At 40.6% G+C, this 23,427-nt stretch overlaps 2 protein-coding genes across 6 annotated transcripts in view; one reads left to right on the top strand and one right to left on the bottom strand.

Annotated features, from left to right (window-relative positions):
- Nucleotides 1-9,856, top strand: part of LOC121376999 (kynureninase-like) — a 36,125-nt gene extending 26,269 nt beyond the window's left edge. For all 4 annotated transcript variants that reach the window (XM_041504829.1, XM_041504830.1, XM_041504828.1 and 1 more), the window contains exons 9-12: nt 2,539-2,665; nt 3,970-4,055; nt 7,407-7,649; nt 8,745-9,856. In XM_041504829.1, the coding sequence (XP_041360763.1) occupies nt 2,539-2,665; nt 3,970-4,055; nt 7,407-7,649; nt 8,745-8,879 (591 nt within the window). In that variant the 3' untranslated portion in view covers nt 8,880-9,856. The remainder of the gene's footprint in view (nt 1-2,538; nt 2,666-3,969; nt 4,056-7,406; nt 7,650-8,744) is intronic.
- Nucleotides 9,857-12,463: 2,607 nt separating this feature from the next.
- The window catches only part of LOC121377620, a 32,817-nt gene continuing 21,853 nt past the window's right edge, over nt 12,464-23,427 (bottom strand). For both annotated transcript variants that reach the window (XM_041505683.1, XM_041505684.1), the window contains exons 5-9: nt 23,179-23,283; nt 21,916-22,048; nt 18,777-18,901; nt 15,167-15,437; nt 12,464-12,887 (exon numbers count right to left, since the gene is read on the bottom strand). In XM_041505683.1, the coding sequence (XP_041361617.1) occupies nt 12,638-12,887; nt 15,167-15,437; nt 18,777-18,901; nt 21,916-22,048; nt 23,179-23,283 (884 nt within the window). In that variant the 3' untranslated portion in view covers nt 12,464-12,637. The remainder of the gene's footprint in view (nt 12,888-15,166; nt 15,438-18,776; nt 18,902-21,915; nt 22,049-23,178; nt 23,284-23,427) is intronic.

The following is a 23,427-nucleotide window of genomic DNA, read 5'->3' as shown; positions in this document are numbered from 1 at the left end:
ACATACAAAACTACCTCATTAAGACATACAAAGCTACCTCACTAAGACATACAAAGCTACCAAAACATACAAAGCTACCTCACTAAGACATACAACGCTATCTCACCAAGACATACAAAGCTACCAAGACATACAACGCTACCTCACTAAGATATACAAAGCTACCTCACCAAGACATACAAAGCTACCTCACCAAGACATACAAAGCTACCTCACCAAGACATACAAAGCTACCTCACTAAGACATACAAAGCTACCTCACTAAGATATACAAAGCTACCTCACCGAGACATACAAAGCTACCTCACTAACACATACAAAGCTACCTCATCAAGACATACAAAGCTACCTCACTAAGACATACAAAGCTACCTCACCAAGACATACAAAGCTACCTCACTAAGACATACAAAGCTACCTCACTAAGACAGACAAAGCTACCTCACCAAGACATACAACGCTACCTCACTAAGATATACAAAGCTACCTCACCAAGACATACAAAGCTACCTCACTAAGACATACAAAGCTACCTCACCAAGACATACAAAGCTACCTCACCAAGACATACAACGATACCTCACTAAGACAGACAAAGCTATCTCACCAAGACATACAAAGCTACCAAAACATACAAAGCTACCTCACTAAGACATACAAAGCTACCTCACCAAGACTTACAGCGCTACCTCACTAAGATATACAAAGCTACCTCACCAAGACATACAAAGCTACTTCACTAAGACATACAAAGCTACCTCACCAAGACATACAAAGCTACCTCACTAAGATATACAAAGCTACCTCACTAAGACATACAAAGCTACCTCATCAAGACATACAAAGCTACCTCACTAAGATATACAAAGCTACCTCATCAAGATATACAAAGCTACCTCGCTAAGACATACAAAGCTACCTCACCAAGACATACAAAGCTACCTCGCCAAGACATACAAAGCTACCTCACTAAGACATACAAAGCTACCTCACCAAGACATACAAAGGTACCTCATCAAGACATACAAAGCTACCTCACTAAGACATACAAAGCTACCTCACTAAGACATACAACGCTACCTCACCAAGACATACAAAGCTACCTCACCATGACATACAAAGCTACCTCACTAAGACATACAAAGCTATCTCACCAAGACATACAAAGCTATCTCACCAAGACATACAAAGCTACCTCACCAAGACATACAAAGCTACGCCACCAAGACATACAAAGCTACCTCACCAAGACAGACAAAGCTACCTCACCAAGACAGACAAAGCTACCTCACCAAGACATACAAAGCTACCTCACCAAGACATACAAAGCTACCTCACCAAGACATACAAAGGTACATCATCAAGACATACAAAGCTACCTCACTAAGACATACAAAGCTACCTCACCAAGACATACAAAGCTACCTCACCAAGACATACAAAGCTACCTCATCAAGACATACAAAGCTACCTCACTAAGACATACAAAGCTACCTCACCATGACATACAAAGTACCTCACCAAGCCATACAGAGCTACCTCACCAAGCCATACAAAGTACCTCACCAAGATATACAAAGCTACCTCACCAAGACATACAAAGCTACCTCACTAAGACAGACAAAGCTACCTCACCAAGACATACAAAACTACCTCACCAAGACATACAAAACTACCTCACCAAGACATACAAAACTACCTCACCAAGTCAAGGAATGGATCTCGAGACAGTAAACTGATATAGGCTGCATACCAACAAACCCAGGCCAGTGGCGGATCCAGAAAATCTATATAAGGGGGGGGGGGGACTCTAATGGCATGTGGCCGACCCCACAAACGTTTCCGAAGGGATTCCTCGTATTCTCCAAAGAAAAAATTAAAAATATATAACCAGTGCTTGAAATAAGCACTTGTCCGTTTGTTCTGACAAATGAAAATATGTTTGGACAAGCAAACTGTACCTCAATGGTTGTCCAGTGGACAAGTCAAAATGTTCAATGCAATTTTATTTTGAGCAATCAAAAACATCATCATTGTACTTGAATAAAACAAACTACTTATTTAAAAATATTGGCAGACAAGTAGATTTCTAAACGTATTTGTCCGGTGGATTAGTCAACGTTTCTGCTTATTTCTATCACTGATAACTGTCGCAAACGTTGCGGAGGTAGGGGTTAAATATAATTTAAGAGATTTGATGGGTTTTTTTATTTTTTGTTACCAAACTGAAAATCGCAGTTCCAATTGGGGTTACCCTGCACTGGTTTCAACCTCGTTAAATAAAGCAAACTCTAATGCTAGTGTCAGACTACCAACTGTCATGGCAGAGTTGGCCAACTCGCCGCTCTCACGACCTCCACGACTGTCCAGTTGCTAGTCTGAGCGCTCTTACAACTCGATTATCGTCGTATACAACTCCTACGACCTATTAGTTGTTGATCGTAAGTCGGGAGTTGAGAAAATTACAATGCAATCGTCGAGTTGGCCAACTTCGTCGTGGCAGTTGATAGTCTGATACTAGCATTTACTGTCTTTTAGTACCTGTGTGCCAGTGCGGGCGGTGTTGCCGGGGCGTTTCTTCATGAGAAACACAGTCTGAATGACTTCCCAAAGTTACTGGGATGGTGGGGCCACCACGTGGACACCAGATTTAACATGGATAACAGTGAGTAGGCTTAAGACTCTTTTACATTCATTCATTCATTCATTCATTTGGGGCGAGACGTAGCCCAGCGGTAAAGCGCTCGCTTGATGCACAGTCAGTTTGGGATCGATCCCCGTTGGCTGGCTCATTGGGCTATTTCTCACTCCAGCCAGTGCACCACGACTGGTACATCAAAGGTCGTGGAATGTGCTATCCTGTCTATGGGATGGTGCATATAAAAGATCCCTTGCTGCTAATCGAAAAGAGTAGCCCACGAAGTGGCGATAGCGGGTTTCCTTCCTCAATATCTGTGTGGTCTTTAACCATAGGTCCGATGCCATGTAACCGTAAATAAAATGTGTTGAGTGCGTCATTAAATAAACTATTTCCTTCCTTCCTTCATTCCTTCATTCATTCATAGTTGGGGCGGGACGTAACCCAGTGGTAAAGTGCCCGCCTACTCATGGAACAATGTAGCGGGTTTCCTCTCTAGATCTATATGTCAAAATTACCAAATGTTTGACATTTGATATCCAATAGCCGGGGACAGGACGTAGCTCAGTGGTAAAGTGCTTGCCTGATGCGCGGTTGGTCTAGGATCGATCCCCGTCGGTGGGCCCATTGGGATATTTTTCGTTCCAGCCGGTGCACCACAACTGATATATGAAAGGTCGTGGTTTGTGCTATCCTGTCTGTGGCATGGTGCATATAAAATCTCCCTTGCTACTAATCAAAAAATATAGTGGGTTTCCTCTCCAAGACTATATGTCAAAATTACCAAATTTTTTACATCCAATAAATCGATGTGTGCTCTAGTGACGTCGTTAAACAAAACAAACTTTAACTTTACATTTAACATTCATTAATTCATTCAAGAGGGCGGGATCTAGCTGGGTCGGTTGAGTGTTCTCTTGAGGTGGTTGTGTCGCAGGATCGAACCACCTCGGTGGATCCATTCATCTGATTGGGGGGTTTTTTCTAATTCCAACCAATGCATCAAAACTGGTAAAAGACCGTGTTATGTGTTTTCCTGTCTGTGGAAAAAGTGCACATAAAAGACCCCTTGCTGCATTAGAAAAAAATGTAGCAGGTTTCCTCTGATGACTACGTGTCAGAATGACCAAATGTTTGACATCCAATAGCCGACAATTAATTAATCACTGTGCTCTAGTCTTAAGTGGTGTCGTTAAACAAAAACAAACTCATTCATTCATAGTTATTTCCGTGCTTATATCCGGTTAAGGTTCAAAACTGGTTATATCCGTCGTCATTATTTTTAGAAACCTAATGATTATAATATAATTTATACTTGTTTTCAATTGTAGAGATGGATCTCAGCCCTGGTATCTATGGTTACCGAATTTCGAGCCCTGCCAGTCTTCTGTCGCCTCCACTTAAAGCCAGTTTAGAGGTATATATATATCCCTCTCCCCCCCCCCCCCCCCCCCCCCTCCAGTTGTTATGGTAACACGTTTCTAGTACAAAGGTGAATTCTGCCAGAGTGGGTTTAAAACGTAATATATTTTCTATATGTATTTTAGCATGATATATTATATACTAACGTCCAAAAGAAACTATACAAATACTCTGAAAACAAAATATGTTGCATGTTTAAAACGTTTATATTCACGAGAGTGGTGTTTTTGGCATATTGGGACAAAATTTCATTCCGTAAAAGCAGAACCACCATTGTTTAACCACCATTGTATTTCCATCATCCAAATTATTTAGGAAATTAAATCAATGTTTCTTGGTATAGTTTCAGTAGTTAACACAAACGGATAAACGGCTTATATATATATAGATAGATTGATAGATAAATATATAGATAGATAGAGAGAGAGAGAGAGAGAGAGAGAGAGAGAGAGAGAGAGAGAGAGAGAGAGAGAGAGAGAGAGAGAGAGAGAGAGAGAGAGAGAGATTCTTCAAAAAACGTAGGGGAACCTCAAATATTAATGTTAATATCAACTATTAGACCGAACATACGTTTTGACTACAAATATCCTAGTAAAGAACGTTCAGGTCTGTTTATCAACACACCGAAAGACATTCCATAGTTTGCACATGCATCACGCAGTTGCCCCGTACACGTGCGTGGGGTGTCATTCTCGATTTTGACAATTTCTTATTCACAGTTAAACAACGTTTAGAGGATCACTTCATCCAGGATTGTAACAGAATAATTGATTCGTCATCTAAAGGATTCTTATATCAACATCTAAATCCTACTCATAATGTCAAGAACTATCTAAAAAAACGCCTTGAATTTGTATACAGCAAACTGATTACCAAAATACGATTATCTGACCATTGCCTTTGTATTGAAGTCGGGAGACGCCAAAATACCCCAAGAGAAAACAGATTATGTACACTATGTGATAATGAAACAATCGAAGACGAATTCCATTTTATTCTGAGTTGCCCTTTTTACCATGATCTAAGAATAAATTACATAAAGAAATACTTCTACGTCAGACCTTCCGTGTTTAAGTTAATCAAACTATTGAACTCGGAAAATATAAAAACTTTAAACAATCTTGGAAAATATTTATACAAGGCTTTTCTAAGAAGGGAAATGTTCATTAAAAATTAATATATTATGTTTACCCTCCTATTGACATTTTATATACTCTATTCATGTAATTTTGATTGTTAAATATCACACTATGTATATATGCACAACTGTTACTATGATAATAATATTGATGTTTATGTCGCGCCTATAGCCAGGATGGCTTTGGATAATAAAGATTTATCCAGGAAGGTCCATTAATCACTGTGGAACATTATTTCTGTCAATCGTTTTCATTCTGTTGATCATACAGTTGTTATTGTTTGGTTTCAGTAATTTTTATTGTTTGAATTTGCGATTTACTGAACAAAACACGTCAACTTTCAAATTTCACTTCTGAACCCAATCGTCCTTCAAGATCTTTGGTGGTCATAAAACCTACTGTAATACTAAAATACCAGTTGTAATGTTTGCCCAATTAATTCACTATTATCATATAACCATACCCCACAGCTAATATGCCTTACAATTTTGGCAATTGTAAATTCTTATTAGAGTTCCCCTTCTTTTTTTGTAGAGTATATATCCATATTTTTCGTATGTACGAATTTATTGGAATGTATCATTCGGTTTGGAGGTGGGGGGGGGGGGGGAGTCGGGACGTAACCCAGTGGTAAGGAACTCGCCTGATGCGCTTTCGTTCTATGGTCGATCCTCGATCCCCGATCCCCATCTGTTGGCCCATTGGGCTATTTCTCGTTCCAGCTAGTACGCCACGACTAGTATACCAAAATGCCGTGGTATGTGCTATCCTGTCTGTGGGATGGTGCATATAAAAGATCCCTTGCTAATAATTTAAAGATGAAGCGGGTTTCCTTTCTAAGACTATATGTCAAAATGTATTTGACGGTAACATCCGATTTGGTGGGGGTGGGGTGGGGACAGGACGTAGCCCAGTAGTAAAGAACTCGCCTGTTGCGCGTTCGCTCTGGGGTCAATCCCCATCGGTGGACCCATTGCGTTATTTCTCACTCCAGCCAGTGAACCACGACTGGTATACCAAATACCGTGGTATGTGCCTTCCTATATGTGGAATGGTGCATATATAAGATCCCTTGCTACTAATGAAAAAATGTATGTGTCATAATCACATCCATGGGCCGATGATTAATAAACCAATGTGCTCTTGTGGTATCGTTAAACAAAACAGAAAAGAAAATTTGCTTTCAGAGCAGGGAGGGTTTTCAACCCTCGAAACCCTCCTCCTGCATACGCGCCTTTTTCAATCTTGCCATGTGCAACTCAGTGGCATGGGGATTGGGGGCGGAACGGGGGCCGATGAAACCTTTTTTTAACTGCATACATACATACATACATACATACATATATACATACATACATACATACACACATACCTACATACCTACATACATACATACGGTATCATGTCAAGTCTGCAGTTTGCGGGCAATCGGTGCTATAGGTTCGAGTCCCAGCAATGGCACGGGACAATTTGTGAGGCCAGAAAGGATTTAATTATCCCCTGCGCCAGTGCGTTAATATCTATGTATGTAACAGTCAACCTCGACATACATACAATATATAGATATTCATACATCAATACATACATAGTGTGGGTTGCCCTACTCCCAAATATGGGTTGCAGGGGCGTTGGCGGGGGGGGGGGGGTTCGGACGCCCTCCTCTCTCGCCCCCTCCCCCCCCCCACCACCCCCACCCACCACACCCCCCGCTGCAGCAAATGGGCCGCTTTCAGAACTAAAACATAGGTTTATGCATATGGAGTTTTTGGTGGTGCAAAAACAATAGAAAAGGGGTCCACTTGGTTCATATTCGAACACTCCCCCCCCCCCCCCCCTCGCCAATGCCAATGCCAGATCACGCTACGCCCCTGGGTTTCTCCACCCCACCCCTATAAAATCCTGGCTACGCGAGTGGCGCAAATGGATGAGCCACCGTGTGAAGGAAAAAAAGAAATGTTTTATTTAACGACGCACTCAACACATTTTATTTACGGTTATATGGCGTCAGACATATGGTTAGGGACCACACAGATATTGAGAGAGGAAACCCGCTGTCGCCACTTCATGGGCTACTCTTTTCGATTAGTAACAAGGGATCTTTTACATGCACCATCCCACAGACAGGGTAGTACATACCACGGCCTTTGATATACTAGTCATGATGCCACCGTGTGAATGACACTCGTTTAAGCTTTCCCATATTGTAGATTTTTAACAAAACAACAATGGAAGATCTGCGCAAGAAATCGAAACTCCTCACCGGATATCTTGAACTACTGATCAACACGAAATACAAACGACCGACGGACACGTCAAAGTCTGCACAGGACGAGGCGTACATCGACGTACTTTCTCCCGTCGACCCCGAGCAGCGGGGGGCTCAACTGTCGCTGAAGTTCAGTGTCGACATCCACGTGGTCTGTGAAGAACTCGTTAAACGAGGGGCAGTGGTGAGCCACAATTTACAGTTATTTCCTATCTAGGATAAGGCGCAAAATCCATTTCTCCGCAATCCGTCTGCGTATATGCGTATATGCGTATACGCGTAGGCCCTACGTAATTAAAGGGACATTCCTGAATTTGCTGCAATTTTTAAGATGTTATCAACTAACGGAGACTTTTTAAAGATTGGAATTACGTATATTTTTCTGCATAAAATATTAGTGGCTGTATATTAAACGTGTTTCTGGTCGTTCTAATATTTGTACTAGGTTAAATTTCCTTTTATTTCCAAAAATACAGTTTTTTCGTACGTACGAAATTATTTGAAAACAAAATCCAGTTTGGACTTCTTAGAAATATTAAGTCGACCATAAACACAGTTAATATACAGACACTGATATTCTAAACAAGAAAATATATTTAATATGTAAGCTTAATCGTAGAAATATTTTATTAGTCGGAAACACCCTTTAATAATATATGCCCGGTAGATATATGCGTATGGAGACGCACACATGGAAAATACTCAACTTGTTTCCATAGAAATGTGATTGCTACGGATTACGCATTGCGGATTACGTTTAAGTATAGGCATATGTATTACAGATAAGCCGAATTTGCTCCTTAAACGATTTCAGGCGCGTGTGTAGGACTTTTAGCGGGGGGTGTCTAGGCTGTGGTGAGCGAGACGTTTTAAGGGTAGGAGGGGGTCGAGTTATAGACCTACTCCCCCTGGAAATATATTGAAAAATAAAATTTTGCTAGATGCATAGGGGATTTGGTCGCCATCTTGTATTAATTTGGTTGTCTTTGTTGTTGCTTTTGGTTTCTGTTGTTTGGGGTTGTTGTTGGGTGGTGTGGGTTTTTTTTTTTGTTGTTTGTTTTTGTTTTTTGGAGGGGGGGGGGTATTTGTTTTTGTTTTTTTGTTGTTGTGTTGTTGTTTGGTGGGTTTTTTGGGGGAGGTGTATTTGTTTTTTGCTGTTGTTGTTTTTTGTTTGTTTTGTTTTTTGTTGTTTGTTTTTTTGGGGGGAGGGGGGTGTCTGTTCTTTTTTTTTCACTGTCTGTATTTTTCTTCACTAGTAATACCGTTATTTTTGTTTCAGTGTGACGTCAGACTTTCTCACGCCATACGAGTTGCTCCCGCGCCTCTCTACTGTTCATTCCAAGATGTCCACCGCTTCATGAAATGTCTTGACAAGTCCATAGCAGTAGCAATAGCTCAAAAATCTGTTTCTTAAAACAGCTTTATTTCTCACCATGATATTGAGTAACTCAGAGGCCGTCTTCACAATAAGCGTGTTTGAATTTTCGGGATAGAAACACGAAACACGCACACACAGGCACGCGCGCACACACGCATACCAAACAAGACAGTTTTGTTAATTTGCATAAATGTATATGTTGCACAGGAATAGGATTAGGCTTTGGACACAGGGATAGGATTAGGGTTTGGACACTGATCAATAGGATTAGGGTTTGGACACAGGGATAGGGTTTGGACACAGGGATAGGATTAGGGTTTGGACACAGTGATAGGATTAGGGTTTGGACACATGGATAGGATTAGGGTTTGGAGACTAATAGGATTAGCGTTTGGATACAGGGATAGGATTAGGGTTTGGATACAGGGATATGATTAGGGTTTGGACACAGTGATAGGATTAGGGTTTGGACACATGTATAGGATTAGGGTTTGGACAGGAATATGATTATCATTTGGATACAGGGATATGATTAGGGTTTGGACACATGGATAGGATTAGGGTTTGGACACAGGCATAGGATTAGGGTTTGGACACATGGATTGGATTAGGATTTGGACACAGGGATAGGATTAGGGTTTGGACACTGATAGGATTAGGGTTTGGACACTGATAGGATTAGGGGTTTGGACACTGATAGGATTAGGGTTTGCACACAGGGATAGGATTAGGGTTTGGACACAGGAATAGGATTAGCATTTGGATACAGGGATAGGATTAGGGTTTGGACACAGGAATAGGATTAGGGTTTGGACACAGGAATAGGATTAGCGTTTGAATGCAGGGATAGGATTAGGGTTTGGATACAGGGATAGGAATAGGGTTTGGCATGCTAAGAGATCATATATTTTATACTCTCGTACATATAATATATTTAACGTATAGGACATAATTATTATGTTATAATGATTCAGTCGATGTTTCTTCATTGCAAATTAAACCAGTGCATTATTCTTTGATGGTTTGGTTGTTCGTTTGTAGGGTTGTTTTGTTTATTTGTTAGTGTGTTTTCATTTGATTTTTGGGTTGGTTGATTTGTTTTGTTTGTTTGTTGGGGGTTTTTTTTTTTGGGGGGGGGGGGGGGGGGGGGGAGGGGTTTAATACAGGTGGTTATTTTGGTCATCCTCTTATATGATCTCGTCATATTCCATTGAATCGCTGAATGCGATAACCAGTCACAGTTCAGAAAAACAGGTTTTCATGCTTAGGAAGACATCGGGATCCAATCGACGTTAAAGTTTGTTTTGTTTAACGACACCATTAGAGCGCATTGATTTATTAATTATCGGCTATTGGATGTCAAACATTTTGAGTAATTTTGACATATAGTCTTAGAGAAGAAACCCACTACATTTTTTTCATTAGTAGCAATGAATCTTTTATATGCACCATCCCACAGACAGGATATATAATAGATTCCTTGCTACTAATGGAAAAATGTAGCGGGTTGCCTCTGTATGACTGTGTCAAAATGACCATATGTTTGACATCCAATAGACGATGATTAATAAATCAATGTGCTCTAGTGGTATCGTTAAACAAAACTTCTTCTATAAACCTGCAACACATATGGATAAGGTTATAACAAAGAGAAGCTAAAGTCTGTGATGTTTAAAAGGGGAAATTCCTTCTGAAAATAACTAGACCTTGTCTCGATAACCATTACTTCTCAGACGAACATGCATTTTTAAAATGATGAAAAAAAAAATTTGGGGTGTTAGAAAAACCTGGATGACCAGATACACTTCACGTTACGAAAATGAAAATTCTAAATAATAAAATGTACCGGTAAGTACTTCTAACTTATAATGGTCAAAACCGGCTTTAACAGTGAAAAATACGTCGTAGTGTTTAAAAACTAGGGTCTGTCACTTTAAACAAGTGTAGCCGTATTTTCTGTACCTGTCGGCTATGGCGGGATTAAACCCCACCCCCATCCCCCACCCCTCGAATCCGCCACTGTAGAGTTTCGATTGAAAAAATTAAGAACTGAAAAACAACAAGAAACACCAATAATGACTCCAGAACATATATTGCAAAGATGTCCTATAACTCAGATTTATGACAATATAACACAAAACATCAGACAACAGCATAGAACAATCAGAAAGAAAAACTTTGAGGTGAAAACAAAGGCATACTGCTGATGGTGGCGTTCATATCTAGGCAGTAAAACTAACGATTTGAATATCAACAAGCATAAAGAAACTTGGTGAAAAGAAAATTATTTTTTTTAAATGTAAGTATTTACGTGATACAGCATTGAAATCAATTTGTTGGATTTTAGCAGTGGACATTCTGGCAGCCATTTTGATTTATTTTAACATACCTTACAAATTATTAACAGGCATGTGTGCATGGAGTTTGGGAAGTCCCCCCCCTCCCTGCTCAAAGGGAATTTAAAAACAATTCCAACACAAATTTTATTCGGATGTAATTTTATTTCAAGGTATAATCTTCACATTCCAAATGACAAGTAATATTCTTGGTCAGTATGAAACTTTGAGACTGCCCCTTAACCTCCTCTCCCTCCCAAAAAAACAAAAACAGCAAAAAAACACAATATAAAACCCCATATTCAGCCACTTTTTAAATGTGTTCGAGTATTAATTAAAGGTACTTCACACACTCAAAAGGGAGGTCTTTTCCTCCGAGAAAACCAATAATAATTAATCTACTCTACAGAAGGTGGGTACGCAGGAATTTTAGCAGGACACCGGCCTCGGTGGCGTCGTGGTTAGGCCATCGGTCTACAGGCTGATAGGTACTGGGTTCGGATCCCAGTCGAAGCATGGGATTTTTAATCCAGATACCGACTCCAAACCTTGAGTGAGTGCTCCGCAAGGCTCAATGGGTAGGTGTAAACCACTTGCACCGACCAGTGATCCATAACTGGTTCAACAAAGGCCATGGTTTGTGCTATCCTGCCTGTGGGAAGCGCAAATAAAAGATCCCTTGCTGCTAATCGGAAAGAGTATCCCGTGTAGTGGCGACAGCGGGTTTCCTCTCAAAATCTGTGTGGTCCCTAACCATATGTCTGACGCCATATAACCGTAAATAAAATGTGTTGAGTGCGTCGTTAAATAAAACAGAAAGAAAATGTGTTAAGTTTATGGTTAGGAAAATTATACATTAATGATAAGAGTAATTAATGTTGTGAAACGGTTAACTTAAAACAAACAAAAATGGGCCAAAAAATATGGGTATGGTTTTGACTAAAAGTTATTTAAAGCCGAGGCACTTGTAGCTGACTTAAGCGTCACAGACACATGATTGTCAGGTTAACTATACGTCACAGTGTAATTGATTTCCACCTGCTGTTTTTTTTATTGGACATCAGTATATATTCATCCTTCAAGCAGATGATTTTCTGCAATATTGGTGTTAACCTCGTTATGCATATATACTGATGGAAAGAAATAAGGGAACACATCGAACTGTAGACACAATTTAATTCACTACTAGCATGGTAATGTCGGTATTTCATACCAAGTTGTAATGTGGGATTGAATGTCTGTAGTGATGAATGTGCTGCCTACCGGTATATGTTCCCAGTCAACTTCTGAAAATATTAATTGATTTTTGATGCAGTCATTATTTCGTGTTTTGCTATCTGTGTGATCCTTTATTTCTTTCCATCAGTATAGAATAACACTGCTAACAAGGAACTATTATACAAATGAGTTTTTAGGGTGAAGTAATTTAAAACTCAATTAAAAGTCAAGTCCTCCTTTTCAAGCATGGAATGATGACGTCAGCAGAAAGATGACGACACTTAAAACGACGCTGGGTACTACGTAGGCACTGTTCGAGTAGGGACACGGATATGCAAACTGCGGCACGTCCTTGCAGATCTGACAGCGAGGCATGCCGAGGTTGACGTAAACATGTCGGACGAACTCGTCATTTTCCGTGATGAACCAGCTCGCTCCGGTCAGCTTCAGCCCGTGGTTGATCACGAGGTCGTTCACGGAGAAGCGACATCTACAACAGTCATCAAAGAACGACAATAATTAAAGGGACATTCCTGAGTTTGCTACATTGTAAGATGTTTCCGACTAATAAAATATTTCTACGATTAAACTTACATATAAAATACATTTTCTTGTTTAGAATATCGGTGTCCGTATATTTAATGTGTTTCTGGTCATCTTAATATTTGTAAAAAGCCCAAACTGGATTTTGTCTTCAAATAATTTTGTACGTACGAAAAAATATATATCAAGAAATAAAATGAAATATTTAACCTAGTACAAATATTAGAATGATCAGAAACATGTTTAATATACAGCCACTGATATATTATGCAGAGAAATATATTTGATATGTAATTACAATCGTTAAAGAGTCTCTGTTAGAAGATAGCATCTTAAAAATTGCAGCAAACTCAGGAATGTCCCTTTAATGATCATGATGGTGACAAAAAATAAGTTGAAATGAAATGAAATATATTTATAGGATATTAAACTCGCCACCATTTCGCATCATGTTTATGTCCTGAGTGAAATAATGTTCAGTTGTCACGAATGACAATGAAAATTATTTCACGAAGGACATAAATATGATACGAAATGGTGGCGAGTTTAATATCCTATTTATTACTCATAATCGATCTTAATTTTTATTATATAACATTTAGTGAAATATCTTAAAATATCAGTGAAATAAAAAGTTCACTATTTCACTCTAAAATGTGTTATCGTCACTGTAAGAAATCCGGAACTATTTTGCTGCTGGCATTTTAAAAACAAAGGTAAATTGCCAAAAGTTCTATAATAAATAGAAAAAGTCCTGGGGTTTTTTCAAACGTGACTCATGAGATATGACTGCAAACTTCACTCGATGAGATATAAATCATATTTGACAAAAAAAAACCCATGAAATATCACTCAACTCGTTTGGTTGACGTTCCTATAAGGCTGTACGCCAATCGATGACGTCGAAGTGTTACGTCATCCCACTTGACATAATAGCCAGGGAGCAAGTGTATTTCCGTGGGAATTAAGTGATGAAAGCAAACGACCAGGTCTGGTGCTTATAAAACCTTTAGAGTCTAGACTCGAGACTCTAATAGAGTCTGAGACACTAATGTCATGACAACGCCATACAAACTATATGGGTGTGACGTCATTAGAGATTGAGTCTGGACTCTAATAGTTTTATAAGCACGGTCCTGGGTCTAATCTTTGAATAATCATCTAAATAGCAGGAAAATCTTTGATGGCACTTTGACAACTTGCTCAGGTCACACACACACCCCCCCCCCCCTCCCCGAGCCGCCATTTTGAATATATAATCGGCAACATATGTAAAGTCCTATTATCACTTCGTATGATATCATTTGTTTTTAGTAGTGCATGTATTTAGGGGATTTTCGGGTCAGGGAATTCAGTATTTATAGTTGCAAGTGATTAAGTAATGTATTTTTCCTACATATTTGCGATATTTGAGCTATTTTTATCTGCTTTAAGTATATTTTCACTACTATTAGTTGTAAGTTCCAGTATAATAATAAAACATTCTTGCAATTTATGATGTTAATTTGTTCCTGGTTTACGTCTGGTAAGTAGAGAGAATATGCACAATCTGCCAAGAGCGGCAGTTCAAACATGCAGTCATCATCATCCCTAAGTTCCTGCCAGCCAGTGCACCGCGACTGGTATATCAAAGGCCGTGGTATGTGCTATCCTGTCTGTGTGATGGTGCATATAAAAGATCCCTTGCTGCTACTCAGAAAGAGTAGCCCATGAAGTGGCGACAGCGGGTTTCCTCTCTCAATATCTGTGTGTGGTCCTTAACCATATGTTCGACGCCATATAACCATAAATAAGATGTGTTGAGTCCTTCATTAAATAAAACATTTCCTTCTTCTATTTCACCATAGATTATAAAAATATATCATGAAGGAAGGAAGGAAATGTTTTATTTAATGACGCACTCAACACATTTTACTTACGGTTATATGGCGTCGGACATATGGTTAAGAACCACACAGATAATTACTGAGGGAGGAAACCTGCTGTCGCCACTTCATGGGCTACTCTTTTCAATAAGCAGCAAGGGATCTTTTATATGCACCATCCCATAGACAGGATAGTACATACCACGGCCTTCGATGTACCAGTCGTGGTGCACTGGCTGGAACGAGAAATAGCCCAATGGGCCCACTGATGGGGATCGATCCCACACCGACCGCGCATCAAGGGAGCGCTGTACCAGTGGGCGAAGTCCTGCCCCAAAAATATATCATGACTTCCAGTTACCTTCCTTTGAAGACGGACGAGCAATTGGTTTGGCCGTATTCGGCAACTTCCTTCGGATCCAGCTCATAATTCTGTTCAAAAATCATGAAGTAGTAAGTGTGAGGGTTGCCGGGAGGTGGGGTCGGTCCGATGTACGAGAGAACCTCCTGTCCGTCGTGGACCCGCCCTGAATAGATATTGACCACGAGCCAGTGGATGAAGGGCAGTTCCGCGTTCCCGAACTCCTCAAACGGGACGTCGGGGTCGATCAGCGCCAGTGTGAGGATCTTGTCTGAAACGGAGACAGATAGCCAAGCAGAAACACTTTGGAAATAAAGCCAGAGGGGGGGGGGGGGGGGGGGAGGCGCAGGGGCCCGCTCACACACACACCCCCCCACCTAAATTTTGCGATAGTTATAATTTTATTATATATTAATTTTCATTTCTTTACGATCTCCCTCCAAACCTTCCCCAAAGTTCCCTTGGCATTCCACCTCATGTCACTGGGGCCCCCCATAATGGATTTTTCTGGATCCGCCACTGAAAGCAACTGGGCGGGGAGCGGAATACGTGCCCATATCCACAAAGGTTCAGGCACGCCTATCCCAGGTCCAGGCTCTGACGTCGCCAGAGGACGGGCCTGGGACAGCAACTGGGCCTGTGCTTTAAAAAACGTTTATGCTGCTTTATAGGTAGCCCGAGTACTCTGACGGTAAGGGAGCTCTCTTACGTAAGAGAGTGATGATAACTTTCCAAACGTCCGTCTATAGTCCGTCGCACAGGAAATGCCTTTTTTCATACTATGAAATTTACTACAAGATATTGATTTCTGAGCCGACTGATTTGTAAATTACACACAAAAATTAATTTTTTTTGTTATTTCCACAACACGTTTACTTTTCTTCTTACGTTAAACCAAAGTGACATTATTTACAAAATTACATTTTTATGGAAGGATGGGACGGACTATAGCTCTCTTACCGTCAGAGTACTCGGGCTACCATTATGGTAGTCGTCCTGGATACCCTGAACCTTTTGAGGCGTTAATAGTTTTCCCATCTATTATAAGTAGGAGTAGCTCATGTTACATAATGTGGTGGCAGTGGTCTCTCTCTCGCTCGCTCTCTCTCTCTCTCTCTCTCTCTCTCTCTCTCTCTCTCTCTCTCTCTCACTCTCTCTCTCTCTCTCTCTCTCCATCTCTCTCTCTCTCTCTCTCTACATCTCTCTCTCTCTCTCTCTCTACATCTCTCTCTCTCTCTCTGTTTGTGTGTCTCTCTCTCTCTGTGTGTGTCTCTCCTCTCTCTCTCTCTCTGGTGTGTCTCTCTCTCTCTCTCTCTCTCTCTTCATGTGTGTCTCTCTCTCTCTCCTGTTCTCTCTCTCTCTCTGTCTCTACCTCTCTCTCTCTGTCTCTCCTCGCTCTCTCTCCTCCTCTCTCTCTCTCTCTCCTCTCTCCTGATCTCTCTGTCTTCTCTCTCATCTCTCTCTCTCTCTCTCTCTATCTCTCTCTTCTCTCTCTCTCTCTCTCTGTCTCCTCTCTCTCTCTGTCTCTAAATCTCTCTCTACATCTCTCTCTCTCTCTCTCTCTGTCTCTCTCTCTCTCTCTCTCTCTATCTCTCTCTCTCTCTCTCTCTCTCTCTCTCTCTCTCTCTCTCTCTCTCTCTCTCTCTCTCTCTCTCTCCCAAATGTAAAAGCAACCATGTGAAAACCCATATAGCCATAGTTAAAACCCCAAAATGTGCTGAGGTGTCGTTAAATAAATATCCCTTCTGTTTTTTTCGAAATGATTGTCTACTATAATTACATCACACGAAATGGTATAATAGAAAAAAAATGATGTACACATGAAGTTGATTTTGTACAAGGAGGAATAAAAAAATAATAATAATAATAAAAAATAAGTGGGGAGAATGAGCAGAAGATGGAGCAGGAGAATAAAGGGACGGGACGTAGCCCAGTGGTAAAGCGCTCGCTTGATGCGCAGTCGGTTTGGGATCGATCCCCGTGGGTGGGCCCATTGGGCTATTTCTCGTTCCAGCCAGTGCTCCACAACTGGTGTAACAAAGGCCGTAGTATGTGCTATCCTGTCTGTGTGATGGTGCATATAAAAGATCCCTTAGCTGCTAATCGAAAAGAGTAGCCAATGAAGTGGCAACAGCGGGTTTCCTCTCTCAATATCTGTGTGGTCTTTAACCATATATTCAACGCTATATAACCGTAAATAAAATCTGTTGTGTACGTCGTTAAATAAAACATTTCCTTCCTTCGTCCTATACTGCCTATTGTGTTCTTCTTAAAGGGACATTCCTAAGTTTGCTACATTGTAAGATATTTCCGACTAATAAAATATTTCTACGATTAAATTTACATATTAAATATATTTTCTTTTTTAGAATATCAGTGTCTGTATATTCAATGTGTTTCTGGTCGTCTTAATATTTGTAAGAAGACCAAATAAAATCAAATTTAACCTAGTACAAATACTAGAACGACCAGAAACACGTTTAATATACAGCCACTAATATTTTATGCAGAAAAATATATTTGATATGTAATTACAATCGTTAAAAAGTCTCTGTTAGTCGATAACATCTTAAATATTGCAGCAAACTCAGGAATGTCCCTTTAAAAAGTTTGTTTTGTTTAAAGCACATTTATTATTAATCATCGGCTACTGGATGTCGAACATATTATGGTAATTTATATATATAGTCTTAGAGAGGAAACCCGCTACATTTTTCGATTAGTAGCAAGGGATTATTAATTATATGCACCATCCCACAGACAGGATAGCACATACTATGGCCTTTGATGTACCTGTCGGGGTGTACTGGCTGGAACGAGAAATAGCCCAATGGGCCCACCCACGGGGATCGATCCCAAACCGACTGCGCATCAAGCGAGCGCTTTACCACTGGGCTACGTCCCGTCCCTTTATTCTCCTGCTCCATCTTCTGCTCATTCTCCCCACTTATTTTTTATTATTATTATTATTTTTTTATTCCTCCTTGTACAAAATCAACTTCATGTGTACATCATTTTTTTTCTATTATACCATTTCGTGTGATGTAATTATAGTAGACAATCATTTCGAAAAATGATCCTAGATCGATCGTGCATCAGGCGAGCGCTCATCTTCATAAATCAAGGCTAATATTCGTTCCTCGTATTCAGCCTTGATACATGTAGTCAAGATTACTGATATCCACTACTAGCGCCCTCTATTGGAAGAAAATTTGTAACACCGATTATGTCCCTTACACGATGACATCGCTGACCAATCACAGCATCGGTAACATGTGACAATCTTGAAAGCAATATCAAAAATTAACCGCCGGACGCTGACGCTGCCATCTTTGTTTACAATAAAAAGGGAATCTATAAGGAGCGTTGCGATTCGTTGCAATCAGATCTCATCGCATCCAATGAAATTTAAGTATTTTGTGGCACGATTTCTTGACGACATGTATCAAGGCTGAATACGAGGAACGAATATTAGCCTTGATTTATGAAGATGGCGAGCGCTGTACCACTGAGCTATGTCCCGCCCAGTATAAGACGAAGACGAATAACTAAAATGTAACGAACTAAACAACAGTAAATTAAAAATACAACATCAACATGAAATAGGTACCTTTGAAGTCTCTGATTAAGCTGGGAAACGCCGTTGCCATGGAGAGTTCGACCACTGGCCCATTCCGAGCATACACAGACTCGACACCCGCATTGCCAAGCGGATTCACGCAGAGTTCTCTCCCCCTGTAATATACTGCATGTATGTATAGTGTTTTACTGTTTAAAGTAATCTGGCACGTTTTAAAATGTCCATGTTTGTAAAAAGTATATTACAGTGCATTTGAGTAAGTTTGCCTAAGGTAAAACCAGCAGGATATGTTGATTTGAATATAAAAAAAGCTATGAGAGAACACTTGGTAAGTGCAGGGTCCAGTTTCACAAAACATCGTAACCCTATTGTCCGAATCAAATTGTTAACAACTACGAAAAATTACTCTCCTACCTTTAATTGCCGTTAGATTTCCTCCAAAGTTTGTCCAGACAGAAATCGCAAAAAAAACCACTACAAATATACAGATTCCCCACACGAGACTGCAACGATGTCGCCAATATCGTCTTTGCTGAGATTGCATATGGAAAAATACATGCAGTTTTCTGCCGTCTGCCATGTTGCTTTTTTATGGAATGCTCTTCAAGAGGGGTGAAAGCCTCCAAAGTATTTGACACAATTAATATGAAATCAATGATCTCTAATGGTATCATTAAAAAAAAATAATAATAAAATAAAATAATAAAATAATAATATGATGTCATCGCGTTTGCTTTTATATCATAACATGTTATGACGTTGTTAGATGAAGTCCTATCCTTTCATCCCTCTTGAAGAATATTCCATAAAAAGTCAAAATGGCAGCTGATACAAAATTACATGCTTTTTTCCCTATGCGCTCTCAGCGAAGTCGATATAGGTGACATGGTTATCATCTGGTATGTGGAATCTGTGTCATTGTAATGGTTTTTTCAAGATTTCTGTCTGGACAGACTTTGGAGAAAATCTAACGGCAATTAAAGGTAGGAGAGTAATTTTTCGTAGTTTTTGGTTCGGACAATAGTTTTGCACGTAAACTTAAATCTACGACTAAACCACAATTCTTATTACTATTATAATATTATACTCTTCAAAAAAAGTAGGGGAACCTGAAATATTAATATCAACTATTAGACCACAGACATCCTAGTAAAGAACGTTCAGGTCTCTTTATCAACACATCGAAACACATTCCATAGTTTGCACGTGCATCAGGCAGTTGCCCCGTACACGTGCGTGAGGTGTCATTCTCGATTTTGACAAATTCCAGGAAGGTAGATTAATCACTGTGGAACATTATTTCTGTCAATCTTTTTCATTCTGTTGATCATACAGTTGTTATTGTTTTGTTTTTAGTAATTTTTATTGTTTGAATTTGCGATTTACTGATAAAAAAACCCTGTCAACTTTCAAATTTCACTTCTGGCCCCAATCGTCTTTCAAGATCTTTGACCGGCCTCGGTGGTGTCGTGGCAGGCCATCGGTCTACAGGCTGGTAGGTACTGGGTTCGGATCCCAGTCGAGGCATGGGATTTTTAATCCAGATACCGACTCCAAACCTTGAGTGAGTGCTCCGCAAGGCTCAATGGGTAGGTGTAAACCACTTGCACCGACCAGTGATCCACAACTGGTTCAACAAAGGCCATGGTTTGTGCTATCCTGCCTGTGGGAAGCGCAAATAAAAGATCCCTTGCTGCTAATCGGAAGAGTAGCCCATGTAGTGGCGACAGCGGGTTTCCTCTCAAAATCTGTGTGGTCCTTAACCATATGTCTGACGCCATATAACCGTAAATAAAATGTGTTGAGTGCGTCGTTAAATAAAGCATTTCTGTTCTAAAGTTACGATGTTTAGTGAAATAGGCTCCAGGTTAGTACCAAAGGATTCACAACCCCCAAATCCGCTTTGGACAACGACGTAGTAAGTAGTGAATAAGTGTCGCTAATCACTTAATTGTGAAGTCACACGTGATTGGCCCACTAACCAGGCACGGATCCAGGATTTTTTAATCGAGGGGGCCCAAAAGCCGTTCTTGTTTTTGAAAAGAGAATTTAAAGGTCCTTCACAGATGGTCGGGATAAGTTTGCATTTTTGGTGTATTCCGCAATATATATTGTTTGACCAAAAATAGGGGGGGGGGGGGGGGGGCCCCTTGAGCCCCCGCCTGAATCCGCGCCTGCTAACATTCTGTAGTACCTACGTACAGAGTACCTATTTCAAGTATGATGACGGTCACATAATAACCGCCATGGAAAGAACTTTCTGGCGAAGTTAAAAGTTGGGCCCACGACTGGCGTGCTTGAACAGTTCCCTGATAGAAGCATGCCAAAAATTACCCACACCACACCACACAACATAGTGACAGAATGACTTAGACGCTGCAGGCGTCATAATACGACGCAATACGTACAAAATGACGTAATACGTACAAAATGACGTAATACCTAACATACAGAGTACTTGTTGCAGGTATAGTAACATCTAGTAAACTGTTCTGATTTCTGAGAACCTGTTCCTAAACGTTTCGAAAACGGGAGAATGTGTTCGTGGTCGTGTTCCTGTTCTCAAATCCTACACCACCTCGCCTGGTGGCGTGAAGAAAACGGGTTCTCAAACCCCACACTACCTCGCCTGATAACGTGACGAGAACGGGGTTCTCAAACCCCACACCACCTCGCCTGGTGACGTGACGAGAACGTGTTCTCAAACCCCACACCACCTTGCCTGGTGGCGTGACGAGAACGGGTTCTCAAATCTCCACACCTCCTCGCCTGGTGCCGTGACGAGAACGGGTCCTCAAACCCCACACCACCTCGCCTGGTGGCGTGAAGAGAACGGGTTCTCAAACCCCACACCACCTCGCCTGGTGGCGTGACGAGAACGGGTTCTCAAATCCCCACACCTCCTCGCCTGGTGCCGTGACGAGAACGGGTCCTCAAACCCCACACCACCTCGCCTGGTGGCGTGAAGAGAACGGGTTCTCAAACCCCACACCACCTTGCCTGGTGACGTGACGAGAATGGGTTCTCAAATTCCACACCACCTCGCCTGGTGGCGTGACGAGTACGGGTTCTCAAACCCCATACCACGTCGCCTGGTAGCGTGACCAGAACCAGTTCTAAGCCGTTCGCGAACAGAGTTTCGATTACACGTAATAAGCGTCATACGTACGGAACAGAGAAGATGCTGCAGCAGGAGTTGAAGGTGATGCTCTCCGTTTTGAAGGTCACGTTGAGGTACACGCTAAGCTGAGGTCGGTACTCGTTGTCGTCAGGAAGAAACTTGATCGATTTCTTCTTTAGATCTGAAAAATACTCACCAGGTATTTTAATGAAAACTCCAAGACACACGTGCATGGCTTTACCACCAATATGCAGAAGACTAAGGTTTCACTACACAGATAACTTCCGGGTGAGAGTTGATTGATCACGGTCCACTATATAGTTCCTAATTGTGACACAAGTTATGGTTCACATATTCACTTCTAGGAAATGGTGAAGCATTAAAACAATATGTATGTTTAATGGTAAGCCTTCTGGCTGTATTTTGCCCATGCTGTTTTGTAATATTATGCATTGACCTTTTAGGACATTAGTGTATAGCGTAAGAGACAGTGAGTGAATCGGTTAATGAACCACCTGTTCGAACCGGTATTACAGCCAGATGCGGTTATATAGCAAACAAAACTGAGACAGAAATGTTCTCAATTTTGGAGTGAAAATAAATGCTAATATAATGTATGTTCGCAATGGTGTATGTTGTTAGTGCCAACGAGAACCCGTTCTATTGGCAATCTTCATTTGAAGTTGGACAATTTAACATGGGTTTCAATGGCAGATGACATCTGTATAGCGAGACCTAATCTAAAAACAAACCCACCGCCTGCTGCTAGATCATGCGAGCAGATAACAAATTAATGATGTCACCCGTTTAGCCTTGTAAAGGATGTGTAGCTAATATCGTAGAATTAATACAACTAGGTCTACTTAATAAGGCTCTAAATGCCACTAGAAATGGTTGAACTTTGATGGTCTCGTACGAGTAAATATGGGATGATCTTGGGGGATAAAAATGGTGGGGAGTGTTATGTATTTTATCCTTTTGTTGATTCCTCTAGCATCAAAACATTCGTACACCCCCTTAAAACCATCTAAACAAACTGTGGAAAACGGGATGCAGTCCTTACTTCTGTTATATCCCTATCAAAGAAACAAACTAAAATCTAAACATGACATTCTGCCTTATTTGACACCCTAAAATATTGTAGTGGTTCCAAAAAGTAGACGATACTACTTCTTGGCGTTTAAAATTGAGGAACCAGGAAATAGACGGATAAAGTCTGTCACAATGAAAACTTAAAGCTCCAAGGTTGGGTATATATTTTGAATACGTAAGCGTTTAGAATAAGAACACTCCCTTTGTATTGGCTTTCACCTTTGCTAATAAATGCAGGACACGTGTTCATGTAACCAAGATGGCGGGCGATATCGGCTGCATACGGGTCTCCAGTTACCCGGATGAGACTCAGTGCCACAGGACCTGTTGAGAAACAAAACAAACAAACAATTAAAAACAATTAAAAAAAACCAATAAAAAAACCCTAGCTAAATCAATAAAAAACCAAATAGACTGATAGATGGTTGCACTAATGAATGGAAGTTGACAGACAGCAAAATAGACGGA

This window comes from Gigantopelta aegis, chromosome 7 (genome assembly GCF_016097555.1).
Source record: "Gigantopelta aegis isolate Gae_Host chromosome 7, Gae_host_genome, whole genome shotgun sequence".
In the NCBI taxonomy this organism is placed as follows: domain Eukaryota; kingdom Metazoa; phylum Mollusca; class Gastropoda; order Neomphalida; family Peltospiridae; genus Gigantopelta; species Gigantopelta aegis.
The sequence above is the reverse complement of the archived record's forward strand: the minus strand, read 5'-3'. Positions and strand labels throughout refer to the sequence as shown.